The sequence below is a fragment of the Haemorhous mexicanus genome, chromosome 1 (genome assembly GCF_027477595.1).
Source record: "Haemorhous mexicanus isolate bHaeMex1 chromosome 1, bHaeMex1.pri, whole genome shotgun sequence".
NCBI lineage: Eukaryota > Metazoa > Chordata > Aves > Passeriformes > Fringillidae > Haemorhous > Haemorhous mexicanus.
Window position 1 is genome coordinate 42,895,281 of NC_082341.1, and position 19,568 is coordinate 42,914,848.

At 36.6% G+C, this 19,568-nt stretch overlaps 1 protein-coding gene across 5 annotated transcripts in view; it reads right to left on the bottom strand.

The window, feature by feature from the left end:
* Positions 1 to 19,568, bottom strand: part of CAPN7 (calpain 7) — a 32,011-nt gene that overhangs the window by 9,933 nt on the left and 2,510 nt on the right. For 3 of the 5 annotated variants that reach the window (XR_009486617.1, XM_059847366.1, XM_059847380.1), the window contains exons 2-16: positions 17,781 to 17,889; positions 16,981 to 17,138; positions 14,678 to 14,745; positions 13,418 to 13,618; positions 12,927 to 13,013; positions 12,104 to 12,230; positions 11,645 to 11,730; positions 9,886 to 9,979; positions 8,159 to 8,305; positions 6,397 to 6,503; positions 5,051 to 5,171; positions 4,651 to 4,795; positions 3,053 to 3,152; positions 1,247 to 1,382; positions 696 to 771 (exon numbers count right to left, since the gene is read on the bottom strand). Coding sequence is in view for 4 of the 5 variants with exons in the window: in XM_059847366.1 (XP_059703349.1) it covers positions 696 to 771; positions 1,247 to 1,382; positions 3,053 to 3,152; positions 4,651 to 4,795; positions 5,051 to 5,171; positions 6,397 to 6,503; positions 8,159 to 8,305; positions 9,886 to 9,979; positions 11,645 to 11,730; positions 12,104 to 12,230; positions 12,927 to 13,013; positions 13,418 to 13,618; positions 14,678 to 14,745; positions 16,981 to 17,138; positions 17,781 to 17,889 (1,762 nt within the window). In the remaining variant the exon portion in view is untranslated. Of the gene's footprint in view, positions 1 to 695; positions 772 to 1,246; positions 1,383 to 3,052; positions 3,153 to 4,650; positions 4,796 to 5,050; positions 5,172 to 6,396; positions 6,504 to 8,158; positions 8,306 to 9,885; positions 9,980 to 11,644; positions 11,731 to 12,103; positions 12,231 to 12,926; positions 13,014 to 13,417; positions 13,619 to 14,677; positions 14,746 to 16,939; positions 17,139 to 17,780; positions 17,890 to 19,568 lie in introns of those variants that run through there. The other 2 variants (XM_059847398.1, XM_059847388.1) reach the window with 2 other exon arrangements.

Consider the following 19,568-nt stretch of genomic DNA (forward strand, 5'->3'; position numbering starts at 1 on the left):
TTAAAGTTTCTGTCTATCTATCCAACCTGGGCATTACCTTTACACCCTGTATCTCAGATCTGCTATCTCTTTTGAAACAAAGCATACTTGGCGACTTCACAGCTACAGCAAACCACTTCTCCTCAAGGTGAAAAGAATCTGACATATAATGACCAAGAGTGAGATTTTGATAAAATTTGAACATTTTTAACATTCCATACCTGATAGTTGGAAATATGCTCACCTATATTTCATAAGCTTGCTTAGGTAATTTACTAAGCCAAAACCATGGGACCATTAACCCTGATTATTTTCATTTTGAGGAAGCTGCACACCTTTAAATAATTTCACAAATGTAGGAAATAATTATGCTATCAGAGAAACTAACACACAACATCTGTTCCCTCTAAACATTAACTACTGGCACTGAAAAAAAACCAGAAAAAATAAAGAAAATGTTGCATCAAAAAAAATGTCAGCAGGACTATGTAGACTTCTTAAGAGAGCTTACAGCATGTTTAGAATGGCCTGTTCCTTCAGTGTAGACTTTAAGTAGGATCAAACAGGGCAAAACAATGATTTCAGAAGACTGACCTCTAGTTTTAAAGAAAAAAGGCATCTAGTTTTAAAGAAAAAAGGGCCTTTCCTCTCCACAAAATTCTGTGTGCTTCTTCATTTATTTATAACCAGCTTCTTGACAATTAAGGTACACTAACCTGGATAGTAAACTTTTTTGCCGTCAGTCTTGTATACAACCATTGTAATGAATTCCCGATTGTGGGCAAAGTCATCCTATACAAAAAATAACAAACACAAAAAAACCACAAAAAAACACCACAAATCAGAATTTTGATATTCTGTGAAGCATCATGAATGCTTAATCAGAGTCAAGTACATTTTCTACCATCCCTTTTGATCAGCACACAATATGATGTGATATTTGTATGTATTGGGATACCCAACAAAATTCTTTTTCAAATGCCTGAAGTAAACAAACATTCACTAATTTAACTTATTCAGGCCCCAGGATTCAAAGTTACTTCAGAACCTTTACAATGGAATAGAATCACTTAGCTCAAGTTTTACTCTGTTTCAATTGGAGATATAGGTACCTGCTGAATTAAAAAATTCCAAATGTAAACAGGCATACACACCTGAACACAAGCAGTAGCAGACTGCCTATGAAATAATAAGAGAAATAACAAGAGAAAGCCATACAGAAAGATTTACAGAAGCTGTGGCAGAGCTCACAGTGCAGAACCAGCACCTTGTCAGTGATGTGCCTGCTGAGCAGGACCCAGACAGCAGCACCACCCTGTGGACACTGCACCTCCAGCTTGTACTGAGGGTTGTTGGCCAGGCTGTAGGCGTCCTTCACCGGGCCCTGCTTTGCATCCCACGTACTGAAAGTGATACAGACACCTTATTAGACCAGTAAGAAACTAATTTGTGCTCTGAAACAAACTCCAAATCCTACACAAATGCAGAGTGTGATATTATCAGTAACAAGTTACCAAAGCCTAGTTTTCTACTGGAATCTATGGCAGTGGTTACACAAAACAGTCACATCAGAAGCATTATCTGACAACCTTGTTTTATAAATGAGTTGATCACAATACATGTATGATAATAAAAATGCTAAATACACACAGCCTGGCTGGTGACTGCAACCACACAAAGCACAGAAAAAGCTGAACTATTTAAGCAGCCTGGGCTACACAACCATAGCCATGATTGCACACACCAATATTAAATGAAAAACACCTATACTTTTGTAACTGTAGAAATCTGTCTGTCTGTCTATCTGCTGTGGTTGGTTTCAAAAGCTTGCCAAATTTTTTTCCTCCATTCTTTTTTTTTCTTCTGAGGCAATTTTAATTTTAAGATGTGCCCTGTTTCATGCTTGGAAGGGTGCCCTGCAGGAAGTGTTAAAGATCTTTGAGGTGCCCTACTGCAGAAACTTCCTGCTGCCTCGTGAAGTGTCTAGACAAGAAAAATACAGTGAGAAAAAAAACAAAAAGTGCTGATGACTGAACACATACTGTGGCACACTGGAAGCAGAAGTGTACACAGCTATTCCTAAGTCTCCTTGTCCCTCTCACACTTGTAAAACTGAAGAGCATGTGTGGGAGGCTGCAATAAAAAAGCTTCAAATTATCACCATTGTTACTCTCCATTTTCTGGCAACTGCCACTTTGCTAAGGCTTTTCCCTACACAGAGGGAAGACAATTGCTGATAACATAAGGACAGACAGACCAGTAGGTGAGCTCTGACATTAGCAGACACATTATCTCATCTTGCTACATCACCACAGTCTATTTTAGAAATAATTGGAGTGCAAAGATGGAAGGAGCCTTTACAGAAAAGCTCAGCAGTCACACTGTGGATGAAGGAGCTTGTGCAAAGCTAACACAGGCAGGGACAGTGTAGAAGCAGTGGCAAAGTGCAGTCTAGTGGAGTGGAAAAGTATAGAAACCCTTGGTTTTCAAAATGGAGACACATATACACACACATCCTCAAACTGGGAGACAAACCCCCTGAATGTCATGGATATTTGGTAAGAGACAGGTACCACACTCAGAAAACAAATCAGCAGGCAAGGAAGATTATTTATGATAACTACAACTGCAAAAACCCAGAACTGGTTAAACTACTCTGATGTCAGTGAACACACCCTGTAAAGACAACACATGCCACATAGCTCACTTGCAAATGGCCAAAAAAATTATTTCTAAATCATAACTAGGTCACTTAAGCACTGTCTGGGCACAGCTTAGAGATGGACTGCACAAAAATCTGATTTTTATTCTGACAGGGAGATGTGGGACTGAGGTCAGAATCTGGTTACACAGCTGCAGTTCCACAGAAACATCACAAGGGTCACTGAGCTCCACTGATGTTACAGAAGTAGTCAAAAACAAAGCCTGGGCTGAGAAAGTGTAAAATCAAGCTCAAAAGAACAGGGCTGGAATTCAAGCTCCTATCTGTAACCTGGAAGAACTGAAGGAAGGAAACATCACAACAGAACACTTACTGAGAGTTTGAAACAAAAGTTTTATCTTTTGGACCAACCTGTGAATACATGTAGATTCTTTAAAAAGACTTGGGTTCCAACTCAAATAAATAACATCATAGTACTGGCACAGGTCCTCCCAGGAAATCCAGAAAATGCCTGAAAAGGAAATGCAGTTATTATTTTCTTAACAGATACCTTGATTTTACTTGTTTCTCAAAAGTCTCTTTCTGAGCAAATGGTACAGCTTATATAAGTACACATATCTGCAAAATGTAGCAGTAATGTCTGCGCTGCCTAAATTGCTAAATTTAAACTTGCTCCCCAAACCAAGTTAAAGTAAGAAAAATCAAATTAGTCTCTGCTTATTATCAGGGACTTTCTGAAGCTGTCAGAATGCTTTTCCATTCTCAAGCACTAAGTATGAGAAAATCTGCTATTTTGAAAGAGACATCATTAGCTGATTCTGACCTGATTTCCCCTTTCCTAGGTTTCTAAAACCAAAAAAATAAAATACACAAAGAGGTTCCTGCAATTCAACAACCTACTTCAGCAGTCATCCAGCATAATCAAGTATGCAACCAACATGTGAGTATGTTCAAATGTATTTCTAAGATACTTCATCCAACACCTATGTCACTTGTCTTTGCACCCTAAATTTGCTGTATATTTGCAACATTTTCATGCATTTATTCTAGTTCTCCACAGCTCCCTTAATTGCAATTCCAGCCAACAACAGTGCCTTCAAGCCAACAAATTCCTAGTGGAATAAACTTTTAAAATGGTAGCAGCCTTATAAATCATGTCTCTTTCATGAGCAGTTGCAGATCTTGCAGCACTAAAAACCAGTAATAATAACTACACAAAAACAAGAAGACCAAATGTAAATCCAATTAGAAGGGATAACTCCACTGGAATTACTAAGGTAATTTCATATAAAATTTTAACAAGCAGATGTGACTAATTACTTACTAAATAAATTGGTAAATAAATAACAAGCTATTATCTCATAACTGTCACAAATCCAGGACTGCTGTTTTTATGTCTGAATCAAAAGTTTTCATCAGGCACTTGCACGAGGCTTATCAATAAATGCTATAATCTAATGGATTTGGAGGCACAGTGTTGTAAAAACAGTGGCACTGAACAAAAGGGCTCCCTCAGAGATTTGCAGGCAGCAACTAGGACACAGGAAAAAGCAGAAACATCTTTCTGAAAGTAAAATGCAACTGATGCACCAGAAAGACTGATTTAAATCCTGATTACAGTAAGCATGTTTATACATATTTGAAAACGTTGGAGAGGGAAAAAACCCACAGAAAGTCCACTCACGTATTAAAAAGCAGCATTACACAGCTTATTGTCAGAATAAGCTGCACTGAACTCCCACATACTGACACAGCACACTTAACCAAGGAAGTACTTTCCTGTCCATGAATTTGAGATATATATTTAACAGTCTAGATTACTTAAACCCCAGACAAACCTGAAATGACAGATTTAAATACACAAATACTTCTTAAACTTTTGGACTATTTAGTTTCTAGTATTTGTTTTACTCTCCTTGTGCTTAAGCATTTCATTCCACCTTCCTGCAGGGATTCACCACAAAGATCTACACTATTTGAAAAGATAATGACTTTTAAAACCTAATTACCATTGTCTATTTTCTGAGCTGTTCTGGGATCAAAGTTCAAGTATTTTTGTAAATCTGGGGTCCAGTTTCTTGTGTCATTTTCACTGTATCGTCCCTTCCAACGTAAGTGGCTCCAGGGATTTTTTAGCTGAAGAAATCGAAGTCCCTAATAAAAACACAAAGTAATATTGTCAATTCAGCTTGTCACAGTCATTTTTACATATTGAAAGTGCTTTTATATGGATCACAAAAACACAGAATCATGAAGTTTTCTGAAATTTCCCAGTGGAGACCAAGTCCAAGACAAAAGAAAATATATTAGCCAGTAGAGGAAAAAAACCAGTAGCTATCCAGGGTAAACCTAGAAACCCATGTGGGTTTCAAGGAGGAGTTTGAAAACACCTCCAGCTTCATTTCATACCTTATATTCTCTTATATCCAAGACTGCATAAGCATGGGTTGGAACTAAACCCCACTTTTCTCCTTCTTCTTCAGACATCACCCCTGTTGCTGTTGTGATAAGGACATCTCCCTTGTGAAATCTGTTCAAAAAGAGGTGAAAAAATAGCTTAGTTATATCCCACAAGTTGCAATCTAACATTTGCCAGACACCACAATAGCATGTTTGTACACTGCCCATTAGCACGACCCTGCTTTATAAAAACTGGGATACGGGGGTTTTGTCAACAGAAACCACTCCTGAAAAAAAATTGAGAAAGTGGAACTATTTTTCTTTCACTATTAAGTATACAGTTTAATTTTAAAAATATTATTTTAATATAATTCCATATTTTTATCAACAAAATTTAGCATTTATCAACTTGAAGCTGGTTGCTGAAGCTGTGTCACTTTTAAGTTACTCTTCACAGATCCACAGCTGAGCACAAATGTGATTTCATCACCATTCAGTCAATGACTGCATATAGCAACTTACTAAGTCTGTCACACCCCCAGGATTCTGAAGAAGGAGAAGTTCATGCTTCTATACTTTTGCAGGTATTTAGTGTTCTGAACAGCAATTGTAAATTTTGGAACAATTACTGTTGTGAAAACACATTAACGTGTTTCCAGCCTACGCTAAAAATCCAAGTACACACTTGGTGTCCCTAGACAGAATACAGGATCACTGGACTGCACGGATCAACACATTTCCAGGTGAACAATAGCAATATTCCAATGGCTAGATCCCATCCTAACTTTAGTCATTCCTTCAAATTACATCACTAGAACATCTGAAAAATTGTTGACAGCTCTGAGAGCTCCTAAGCAACTGAAAAAATTCTATGGAAAGTCTCTTTTATCGTGGATGCAGATGTTTCAGTCAACAGAATAACCCCCTTCTACTGCACTGAAATACATAACATGGCTGCACAAAACCATTTTGAAGAAATCAAAGTACTTGGTATACCTGCTATTTATAATTTACAGTTGTATCTTTCACCATAAGCAAAATAATAGAATCATTTACTTTGGACCTTTAAGACCACCAAATGCAACTGCTATGGTAGGTTATTTTTTTATTCATACATATAGAAGAAGAATTCCATCACACAAAATTCCCCAGTACTTTAATCTTCTGTTCTAACAAAGCCACCAATACCTCAATTTTTCTTCTTCCAGAAAGCACATGGAAGTTTTATAAAGCACAATTTGTAGCAGTACCAAAATGCTGTTGAAGTATCTGTGGTGACTCTACTGCTTTTACAATGGTAACACAGCTACAACACAGCAGGCATTTTAATTACTTAGGAAAGAACAAATGTCTACCTCTGATAAAGCATTCTGAAAGTGCTGTCTTTATTGAAGGCTTGATTGTCAGAGTGCATTGCAATTCTTTCAGGTATCCAACCTGTCAGTGCATGGAGATCTATATTCTGAAATGCAAGTATTCAAAAGAAATCAGAACAGATAATCCATATATAAACATAAGATGCCTGTACACAATTCATAAAACATCTTGAAAGAAACCAAGTTTCTTTCAAAGAAACAAAGTTTCTTTGAAATAAGTTCAAAGTTTCTTTGAAATACAGCTCTACACATAAGAGGGTCAAGATTAACACTAACAAACAAAAAATTCTTTGATTAGACAAGGACAACATTTCCAAGTAGCTTAAAAAAAAAAAAAAAGCTGGAAAGTGAACTGATGAAATAAACTGGAATTCCAGAGGAATGGAAGCATATCAGAATCATCAGTCATGCTCAATTGTGTGATCTGTTCTATTTATTTCATTAATTTACAGATTTTTAAAGCATATCTCAGAAGCACTTTGGTACCTTGCTATTATATATGCATTTTAAATAATTTATGTTTTGTTTCTAAAACTCAGGATTTTGGTTTTTTATTCTTTTTCGTAAAGCTGTCACTGACATGTATTTCCATAAAAAGATGCTTTCATCTCCCAACTCCTTGAAATATTGCTTAATTCCTATGCTTTTGCTTTGTACTCCTCAAAGCAAAAGCAGAGACTGTAAATGCTTGAAGTGTCAATAACCAGCACTGGGGGGGGTGGGAACTTGAGGAATTACAAACAGAAGGCAGCCTGATTGTAAGTAACCCTGATCACAGAAGGAAGCTGGAATACAGTGGAAAGTGAAGGGGGCAGGAAGGGTGGAGATTAAATGTCACCAGTCAAGATGTTTTTCCAGATAGCAAGTTAGAGGATGTCAATGGGAATAAAACACTGTTATTCTCACCAGCTTTTGTCCTTCAAAACAAAGCAGCCTGACACTTAAAAATATGTGCTACATTTACCCCTTACACAAAGCCACATTTGTCTCCATAACAATTTTTCAAGAGGTGATGATTACTAAGTATATCCACCAAGAATGTCATTGTCAAGACACCGATTAGCACCATCAATTAAAAAAAAAAAATCTTTAAAATTTTAGTAGTATGAAATTAAAATCAGAAAGGCTCCCTAAGTAACAAATTACATGGGCTACTCATTTCAGCAAACCATTCCTCTTCAAAGAATAACTTGCATGTCACTTGTATGTTGACTGTTTCTTTAGTAACCACATTACAGAAACCCAATGCATATTTATGGAGATGGGTGGAACAATCTGATAAAAAACTTGCACAGATCAAAGTACTTGCTCCCTCTACAGAGACCTTCTAAATGTCTAGACTGTTCCTTTCCTAGCTGACTCCATTACCTAATGAGGGAGAACTGCCCTATTTATTGAAAGAGTTAGAAACCAAAATCAGCAGTATTGATATGAGCAAAGAAAATTTGACTTCACCCAACACATCCATTTAGACTCTATATAAACCCTTTGTACCCACAAACACCAATACTGAAATCTGAGAACTAAGATTGACATCAAGATGTCTTGCTCATTCTATTTTGATGGAATAATTTCATTAAGCACAGATAAAAATATTTGTGAAAGAAAGAAACAGAAAAAAAATTAAGAAAATGTCAAACTAAATACTTGTCTGTTCACTTTGATTTCATTAGAATGAAATTATTTTACTCATTGTTATTTAAGTGGATTTTTTTCCTCTTAGAAATAATCTCATACTTACAGAATTTGATCCAGGAAAATCATATCCTCCCATGACCTTCATGTAAGCCTTTTCTATAAGTGACACCCATAATTCGTTCTTATTATTGGAATAAGAACAGAGAAGTTCCCCACTATGATCAACAGGTAACTGGTCATCTATGATTACCTGTGTGAAATGAATGAAAAATCATCATAAACCTAATAATGTATTTTGAAAGCAATCAGAAAATAAAACAAAATCCTCATTAATACAAGGCTTTTCAGACACAGCCAGACCTGACCATTATTCTCACATATGGACACCTCTATCAATCCTGCAGTGGTCTGCCAAAGTCAAAAGGAAATTCCACTGCCAGCTCTTGATTGCACTGGTCTAATTGGTGACATGTGAGTGGCTGCCTTGACTGATGGTGACAGTACACTCTTATAAAGTGTGCAATAGCTACTGCAAAAGGCACTTGCAGAAAGGTTCCATGCAATTACAAGCATAAAAGGTAAAGAAAAGCCTAACAATATTTCTCATCTAATTAGGAATCAGAGCATGGACAATGCTTGGTAACCAGCAGAGACATAAATATTTATTTATCTTTAGGGAAACAAATTGTTTCATATCACTTTCATAGCCTCTAGTTCCAGATTTAAGTTTCTTCTCTCTGAAAAGGAAGAACACCTCAAAGCAGCAGCTCTGACAGCATTATAATTTCTTCTTTAAATTAGGTACTATATATTCACCATCATTGCAGATTCTTACTGGATATTTGCAGTAATCTGAAACAGTTTCTCTGAATAGATGTTTCAGTTTCCTGTTGGCACTGGTCCATTACAAATACAGGCTACCAACACAGCACATTCTCTGGTCAAATCCTATCTGTGCAGGAATGAATAGACCTTTTCATAGGAGAGCAAATGGCCATTCATCCTTAACAAAAGGCAGCCCTTAGGAGATATTTTAGAAAGAATATTAAGAGCAAGGCAGATACAAAGATTACACTTTCCTGGAACATTCAGATTCCAGAATTTTGCAGCTCAAGGACTTCCTGACCCAGAGGTTATATTTTAACAATTAAGAGCCTTTGAGGAGTTTCCCTATTTCCCCACCCTATGAATATGACCACTCAACTTCTGAACTCTCATAAGCATTCATCAGTCACTATGATCTGTGCTACAATTAAGTATGATGTGGAGAAATACATTATTTTATCTTCTTATTTATTACACTGAAAAGAAAATGAAGTTGTTTGTGAGTTGAGAAGTTTTATCTTCAGGCATTTCCTCTTCCTACTAAAAATCTGTAGTTGAGCAAGGCCTTGCTTGAATTATCAGCCAAGTTATTCCTCTATGGTCATTTCATATCTATACTCTTCCTGATATCCCTCTCTGTAATTTTTAATTCTTTCTATGATGGAGTGGAAGAGTGCACATCTAGTTCATAAATAGGAGATACATAGCTTTGTTCCTCTTTGGTTTTCACAATTCTGTTAAGTAATATAAGGCATTTTTTACATGAATTTAATGTAAGGCTGTTTTTATTAGTGTCTACAGAAGTACAGATGTACAGACAGAAGTATGTGGTTGCATACTTCAAAACTAAAAATTAATCTCAAAAATGTTTAACAATTAAAAAATACTTTCCAAAAACACCAGCCTAAAGCTTTTGCTATGCAAGCACTTCATAGTGAAGCTGATCAAGCCTTTAAAACACATGACTCATGCAGTAACAGTAGTAAGTTCCCCCAAAAAAGTTACCTTTCTAGGAACACCATTGATATGAAGCTTCACCATGTATTTACCACATGGATTATATTCTGGTTCCCCCTTCTTATTCTGAGGGTAAATTATACTGTTAACAGAAAAAAAAACCAAAAAAAAAAGGAGGAAATTACTACATAAATGACTTGGCTGTACCTACACTTAAAATGATAAAAGCGGGATTAACACAATCTGTTTATAAAATTTACATTGAGCAGAAATATTGCATGTTTAATGAAGAGCAACTCCAATTTAGTATAAATGATCATGTTTAAATTGGTTTTATTTTTTCAGGCCCTGCTCTTGCTGCAGCTTTGTACTTAATATAGTAGCAAAAAGAACATAACTAACCTGTTTCTCAAACAGAAGCAAGGCAAACAAATTTATCTTATGATTAAACAAGCAGTATTTAAAAAATCTATAATATAAACACAGTATTTGCTTGAATGACAAGTCAGACTTTTGAAGGAGAAGGCAGTGCAGAACTTTGAAAAGAATACAAATTCAGTTCCAAAAAGAATAGGTTAAAACAAAACAATCCAAAAACATTCACATACTGGTCTGGCAAGAGCATCCTAGCAAAGTCCAGAAAATCCACGGCAAATTTATCATAGGATGCCAATTGAGTGGAGCTGAGATAGTGTTGTTAACATTAATTCTACAATGAGTTGTAAAATGGACCACCTGTTGCACAGCAGTGAACAAAGTAGAAAAATGAAACCAGAGGGCATTATAAATAAAGTTCATATTTTAAAATTCCCAAACAAATACAAAATCCTTCCAAACTATTGCTTACTCCTCAAAGCACATCTGAAGTTAGACTCCAGTGTCTGTATACATACCTATATTGACAGCAAGTTATATCTTAGCCAGGAGTTCTGTGATTTTAAAAGAATTTTTAATGAACTATGCTTGATTAGCTAAGGAATGTTTGACTAAGATCTAAATCAAAGCCAGCTAAAATCAGTGTTGGCTGAGTGTCAGAAGAAAACCCTGAGAAATTATCTCACAGCACCTGCAGAAAGGAACTCCATGAACCTATACCCCTTAGAGAACTCAATCAACAGGTGAAGAACAAAATTCAATAAAGAATTGTTTAATGGTTATCATATAACTAGAAATGAATAAGATGTCATAGAAAAAGAAAGCTATCTTGAGCAAGTTAAGGAGTCAAAGGCCTATATACCCCAGAAAATCTGATTAATACACTGCAGGTACAGTAAGGGAGCCACTTCATAGGCTTGTTACACCCCAGAAAATGTAATCAATGGTAATTGTCTAACCAGGACAGCAAATTTAATAAAGTGCTGCTTGGCTGGATAAAGCTTGGGTTATCCATTAAACAAAGACAGATGAGATGTTCTGGTACTAATAAAAGAAACAAAACACTTATACCATGATGCAACAAATTGTGCAGACTTTTGGGAGTAATCTTGGATATTGGAGCGTACATAAATGTCTGAAAACTGTTGGTTTTTTGAACATGTCTATGGTGAATAAATTCACAATCTGTTCCCAATTTTGACTCAAAATTTTTATTAGGAATGTTTGTCTAACAGTTTTTTGCTGTTAGACTTAAAACCCTTTGTTTCAATATAAAGTTGGCTTCCAGCTTAGAAGCGCTGAAACCACGAGTCCAAGGGAGATGAAGGTGAAACAAATGCTGGTTTTGACTGTGTACAGGTGTCACAGAACACACTGCAAAAGCTTGGCAGTGTTAAGTCTGAAAAGATCTTAAAAAGCAACAGCTACTTACCTTGTGATCAATTTTTTGTTGTATCTTCTTTCATATGCTGCACTGATAGCTAGTGATGCCACAAAAGAACAATCTGACACTATTGTCTACAAAGAGAAGAAAACCAGTGAGGAATTCAGTAATAACTCAGATACTGAGAGATGAATGCAGTGTGTGGAGGGAAGGGAAACAGTCAGTTAGTACTTCCCTTCAAAAGGGAAGGATTTAAACCAAAAGAAGCAAAGCCACTATTAAAGAGGCAGAAAATGTATGCTTGCTCACATGAGACCCCTACAGAGCAAATTTTTTTCCATTTATTCCTCCATTTATTCCTCATTTTTCCATTTATTCCTATTTTTTTTATTTATTCCTCATAAGAGCCAAGGAAAGCACTCTCATATTTGGGGATTCCTTTTTGAACAACGAGGTCCCCCATGATAAACCACCAGTAGCACCCATTTTAACTTGGGAACAATTTACCTGCTTTATGCTGAAACTTGATACTGTATAGATCATTGTAGGGTTATTTGTTATGTCATCTGGTCTCACCCACTTGGAAAACATTGCTTTCTGTTTGGGGGATAATGGTAGCTTCCCACACTTATCACTAGATTTAAGAGAGAAAAAAAGTAGAAATAAGTCAATAGCAGTTTAGCAGAGCTTTTTATGGTATATACAGTCTTAAATATGTCAGATAGGTGGTGCAAAATATGCACAGAACAATTACAAAGCTGTAAAACAATTTCAAGGAACACTGCTTCAAAGTTTGTGATTTTTAAGGGGGGAAAAGGCAAAAATGTTAAAAAAAGAAATCAACCAACCCCAGATGTCTTTGTCTATTATGGCTGTGTAATCTTATTATTATTGCTTATGAATGAAAATCTAGCTGTTATATCTCACATTCTTCCTTGGAATAGCCCTTTACAGAAGAAATAGCTATCACCTGCATTTTACAGGCAACAGAGCTAAACTCATTAGCATGGAGTAGCATCAGAAAACAGACTCAAGCTGCCAGCCCAGCCCAATAATCCAAAAAGCCAAATATAATTTTATTCTTCTAGGCTTCAAGACATGAGTGCAAAAGTACTACAGAGCAGGATCAGCTTACAATAAAGTTTTAAGTTCAAAGCGGAAGAAGGAAGTGGTAGTATTTAAATATCTCAGCCTGAATTATGCTTAAAATATGCTTAAAAGCCTATGTAAATGATTTTAAACCCTGAAAAAGAAAATACAGAAATACCAAATATGGCAAAGTTTTGAAAATAAAAACAAAAATGAAGCTCAGTAACTGAAGCATACTTACGAAAAAGGCATAGGGAAGGCAAAACGTTCTCTCAGATCAACACTCATGAAAGGTACATATTCAATGCCATTAATCTTTGAAGTCTTCCTGCAAGTCAGAAGAAAAACAACAAAAAAGAAGAGTTACAAACCTATCAATCATCTTCTGAAGATTAACTCGCAGAAGGTAACAATAAAATAAGTTTTTAAAAACTAGTAATACACAGCGCTTCTGAAAACAAGACCACTACCTCTTGAACATTATATGTTTGATAGTTTTCAAAAGTCACAATTTAGGTTAATGGTTTTATAGATTATTTGTAGCTTATTTCACCTATAATAAAAATCAAAGTAAAAGGAACTGGATGGAATACAAGGCAGAGTAATATAAAATATTATGCTCCTTTTATTTCCAGTGAAGCAGCAGTTGTACAATCTATAAAAACAACTTTGCACTTTGGCTTCTCAGAATCACACCTACCATGAACTCATTTTGGAAAATCTTAGACTTACCTGAGTACTTCAATCTCCTCTGCAGTGTATCTCTGACCTTGAGATTCACTAGCTTGTACTGCTCTGATTGTCTGTGGTTTATCATTTAAAGAAAAATCTGGTCCCAATGGAAAGACTGTTCTGACTGGCTGATTTGGTTTGGCTGCAGTTGACTTTTCTTTCTGAGATGACTTTGACATAGATTCCTTCAGTGCTTCTGCTCTAAAGCAAATAAAGAATGCATTTTCTTTACAACAGTGATAAAAATATAACTACAGTTCAATTACTGATTTTCTTTGTTCATGTTCCCACATATGTTAAATGGAATGAGCAAATGCCTCAGTTGACCAACACTACTTTTTCTAAAAAACAAAAATCAATTTCTGATGTTGGTACTTCTTTATTTTTATTTTATTGAACCAATTAAAATATAGCATTTCCAACTCATACTAGCTACTTTTGAAAGAACTCATTAGATTTTTGTTGCCTCTAAATTATGCTAATAGGAGAATTTGTGTAAGTGTTCATTATGTGGAATTTCAGAAGAAGATCACTGAAACACTGAGAAAAAACTGATCTGCATCCTCTCATACCTTCCAGATTTATTTTGTCTAGCAGGACAATAGTAGTAAAATCCATGGGCATTCTCACAACCCAGTCTTTCAACTGCTTGAACACGGGGTATGCAGGAGCCATATTTTGTTACTGCTGCATTAAGCTTCTGGATAGTCACACACATACTAAATATTGGGATTTTTTCCTGAACACAGCCTGAGAAGTGCTAAAACTCAGCTTATACTGAAATTTAGCCCAACACAGCCTGGGATTCACCATCACAGAGCTGATTTAAAAAGAGGTACATTGACCTTATACTTGTGTAAATTATGTAATTAGATTGCTATTGTAAAGAAAAATGTTTCCCAATTTCCGAGCTGTCTTCCTTATGGAGGGACACTTGACACCTTGACTTCCTGCTAGCCTGAATTCAGCATCTTTTATGGAGGCCAATAATTATAGTACCCTGGATTATATCTCTGAAATACTGCATTTGTTCTAACAAGCACACAGTGCTTTCCTAATTCTGCATGTCCCAAGATTCCCAGAGGGTTGGCAAACTGCTGCCACATTCAGCAGTGAAGCAGCTGGCAACTGGCTCCAAGGTGAACTCTGCAGGAGCTTAGTCTACACGAATCCACACAGATATGTTAGACTGAGAATCCAACTCAGAGGGTGCACTTAGACCTGACAGCAAGTATGTTTACTAACATTAGCAGTACTCACCTATCCAGTGCTTGTCGAGCCAGCTGTTTCAGTTTGGACTGGAGGCCTGCTTCTGAGGTTTCAGTAGCCTAAAGTGCAAAATTAAAGAAAAATCTACACATCCAAAAACCACGAACATGTTTTATTAGCTCAGTTGCCATCCTCCTAGATTACAGCAAAAAGTAACTAGCTATTTCTTCCAATTCTCTTTTTGAAATGAGCAAATATTTTGCTTTGTTTGTTGTTCCTTTTTTAAACTCAACATAAAAAAAATACTGTGTAAGCAGAAACCATTTTGCTGTTCTAGTGAAATTTGGATAGAATGGAAGTTGTGTCTAAAATTCTTCAGCATGGAAAACAGTCCATACACAAAAAGAATTGCCAGAAGAATTAATTGTATTCAAACCCTGTTGGCAGAAAGAAGACATACCAAAATGCTGCATTTACTGCTGAGATTGGATGCATTCTGATTCTTTTCCCCAAATGTGTTAAAATGATCACGATAACTTAGGAAAAAGATTTTAAATATTTACTTTCATAAAGTAAGTTTGTTTTCAAACGAACAACATAGTGGTGCAAGAACATTTTTAACTTGCAATCAAAAGCGTAAAATAACCTAGGACAGGGTGACAAAAGATGTGAAGAGTGTAAACTTCTGTTCCCATCTGGGAGGTCATTTATGACAGTTCACACTTTGTCTTCCTTACAGATGAAGCACGGCTTCTGCAGCCAAACAATCTGCAGGAGGCACAACATGAGGTGTGGCCTCTCCTGTGGCACCCAAAAAGAGGTTTAAGGTTCTAGCTTTGTGCCTTGACCAATTATTCCAGGTCAGGGACGTCAGCTGAAGATACAAAAAGCAAGCTACTTTCACCCCAAGAAACAAAACTAGAAACACCCTCTTGTAAGCAACTAATTTAATTTGCAAATAAATAACACTTTGGGGTTCCTGGTTGGAAAAGACTTGAAAATATTTATGAAGGTAAGTAGTGGAGATGGAACACCAGCACACTCATCGATGAATCAGCCACAGACGAGGAGCAATGGCTGCTCTCTGAGTACTTCAAGGGTAAGGAAGAAACAAATCTCTCCAATATACTGAGGAGAAAGATGGGAGTAAAGCTTCAAGATAGCAGAGTCCCTTAAATCTCCTTTCATCCTGGGAAGAAGAAAGTACTTTTCGGTCGCCCCAAGGGACAAACCTTACCATCATGTCAACAACAGAATATGCTAGTCAAGATTAAAAGAAACTTCAGCAGTATCTTGTACCTAATGAAATACCCAATAAATGCAGCTGTTAATAAGAGATATTTTCAGGCTGACTTCAGTAATATTTGCATGCACTGACACAACAGGAGGAGGAACATAGGAGAGAAAGAGGAGCATGCTGCTGCAGTAAATGTTATGTAATAGACTGAAAATGTTCTGCTCCAACAGCTCAAGTGGAAAAACTAGAGCATCTCTACTAACTCTTGATCTGGTTACACTGTATCACCAGGGGTTTTAGCCTAGGTAAAACCTGTTAACATCATTCAGAGGAAAGGATTTACTCAAGCATGTAGCAACAGTAATATAACACCCTCACCAACCCACAAATATATATTATAACATTGAAAAGAAGAGAAAAAGAAAAACAGACTTGGTGGAGTTACATTATGATGGTGAGCTCTTCTTGTAATGAGTTAGTTAAGGCAACTGGACTTAAGGGAGAAAAGCAGTACCTGTAATTATATTCTTCATTGTTTATGTAACAGCCAATTCATTCTTAATAATTTCAGTGTGAATTGAATTCACTCATAACAGCTTTAGTGTTAAACACTTGAGTAATCAAGTAGTATTTTTAATAGTTTTGGCACCTGTAGACTGTTATGTCTTCAGAAAACGTTACACACACGAATTTCCCTTAAATGACTTCCTTTAATGTAGTCAGAAATTAATACAGCTGACACATTGGCAAGTCATCTTCATTTTTAACAGTTTTTAATTTCTGTTTTTGTAGTATTTGCTCCAGGGCAAAAATCAACATGAAAAATATTCCAGAATATTTCTAGCTTTTAGTATAATCCAGTTCAGAAAAAACCCACATAAATGACAAGTTTCCAAAATTTTACAGTGTTCTATAGTAACATATAACAAAGACTGGAAGAAACACTAAAAAAAATCCCCCCAAAACAGTGAAACAAACAAAAAAAAATTAAAAGGTAGTTTTGACAAATACAGGTACTCCATTTTCAAGCCAGCCTTTAAGGGTCAGTCATTTGTGAGAGTGGAAGAATTTCTTACCATCACATAATTCCACCAAGTTAACCTGTAGCTTAACATACTGTTTTCAAACAGAGTTCCACTGCTTCTGTGTACAACTCTATAGCTTCTTCTGCATTGCCTTTATCATCTTCATCAAAAGCCTGTGTAACTAGGAAGTGAGCACGCTCCAAGTCCAACTGTTGTTTTGACTTCAGAGGGTCTGTCTTCTGTGATTGAACTAAAACAAAAAAACAGCATTTAGCCTTCTACAGCAGCAGACATGTAAAAACATCCTGAACATGTCACCAAAATACTAGCAGCTCTAATCAGATGGGGAATGTCTGTTTCTTGTCTGGTAACAAAATCTTTCTAAACTTTGCTAAAAACATCTATGCAATGGCAAGGAAGCACCAGCACACTTCCCTGGAGTAGAGGTTAGCTTCTAGGATAGTTCAGAATTGAAATAATGTAAGCAAAATCTCTTTCATACTACACGGAGAACAAGAATGTTTAATTATGTAAAATACTGCATCATTTGTGAAAATCCATCACCTATAATAATATACTTAAGTGTCCATCTCACTTAGTACCTTTATTAATGACCTTTCTCACATTTGCTCTGCAGATGTGGTTCCTCAGAATACTTAAAAGCAAAGAAAACCCACACCCAAGTCCTTAGAAAGTCAGTCTCTGCTTAATTTATGATCTATCAGAATTCGAAGCACTAATAGGCTCATTATATTTGTGATTCTTCATAAAGGACAAGAAAATCAGAATAATAAAAACAGAGCAAACACCATTGATATGTATTTCACAGCAGCAAACAACTTTCCACTCAATTAATTTAAGTAGAGGTTTAATTAGAAAGCTCCTTACCCACCTGCTGAATGGAGAGCTTGAACTCTCTCCAAGTACTCATTTATTTTTTCTTGAATGTTTTCCAAGTTAGACCCAGCCATCCCAGCATAAATCAAGGCTTGGGCAGCTTCCTGCAGGGAGAAGAATTGGAGACAAAGTTAATGTTTGCTGCCTAGAAAATTACTTACCATAAACAGAGGGCCTACAGCAGCCATGAGTTGCATGAAAGCAAGCCCTTACATCTGCAAAAAGCCTCAGTGGCTGCAGGGAAATTCTGCTCAAAAGAAAAAGTTTCAAGTTATAAGCTAGATCATGTTTAATTTCTCACATCTGGGACAACCTATAAGACTACAAAAACATTCAGAAGTTCTGTAAAATCAGATCTTAGGCCTGTTTATATAGTAATGTATGAAATTAGGAGATTTTAAGTAAACCTCTTCAAGCATGCACTGAAATCAGTTCGGTTTCAAAGCAGAGGATTTAAGGTTAGGAGAAAAAAGTAGCTATTCCAGTTATTTGCATTTAATCTGGTAATAACAAAAGTAAACAAATATATAAGCTTTTTAAAATCAACTGCCAAGATTTTTTGTTTAGAAAGAATTTTTAAAAATTATTATTACTCAGATAAAGCTATCCAATCTGGAACATCTACAAATGTGAGGCTTCCTAGCTTCTCCAACTTGTTTTTTTAAACGTTTGTATGTACACAAAATACAAACTGGGTGAAAGTCTGCTCTCAGGAGGGAGCATAGGCCTCTGGCTCAGAAGCACCATACATTACCCACGTTAAGGCTTTTTCCATCCTGTACAAATCTATTAAGAAAAAATGCCTTCAGTTGCATAAGCTGTCTATCCCTTCACTGAATTTATGAAAAACACGTTAGGTTTGGCAGGGTTGCAATAAATAGCCAGAGCTGACACAGCCTCCGAACCATATGGAGAATCAACATCAGTCAGCCCACAAAAATGAGGACAGAAACCTTGTTTTGTTCCCATTATTGACACGGGAAAACCCCCCAGTTTTGTGGCAGCGCTTGCCTTCCCACCAGCAGCAGAGGAGAAGAGGTGGTCGGGTAGCAGGCAGGCTGGGAAGGCAGAAAGCAGAAGAGTAACTAGAGAGCTGCTTCACAGAGCTGGTGCTCAGAGAGGCTGCCCTGCACAGGGCAAGCACAGATCCATGGCCAGGGCTCCCTCACGTGTTTTATGGCCATTATTTTGGTTAAGCTTAGCAGTTTACTCCCGTATTCATCCGTTTAGTTTGCCCAAACTTAAAAACTGATCCTGACACAGCCTGTATTTGTTAACAGGATAAATTTTCACTGAGAAACATCACAGAACCTACTACTGCATGCTCCCTGCCAGCATCCATCTCCCTACTACATCACACAAAACAGCCACTGAAGGGTAAGCAGAAGTACCATTTATATGTAGCAATTAACTACCATTAAGGTCTAGCACACTATTTTTTGCAGGGAAAAATAGTGCACTACAGCTGTGTGCTCAAGGGATGGGTATATTTGTCTGACATACTGCGAGTACAGACTGACAAAGCAGGTGCTGTATCACAAAGGTATCTGGTCTACACATGGTGCAAAGAACAAATGTGGATTTCCAAACCAGTGCTACAAAACCAGTGTATAATTGATGTTGCTTCTGTGATTTCAAGCACAATTGTTTTTGCCTGGTTTTAAGATGAAAACACAATGGAAACAAGTCTTTTATAAACCAAATCTGCGAAGGACTGAAGCAGTTGACAGAGTGCTTGTGGAGCCAGCATGCCAGCTGTTTCCAGTGACCAGATGGATGTGCA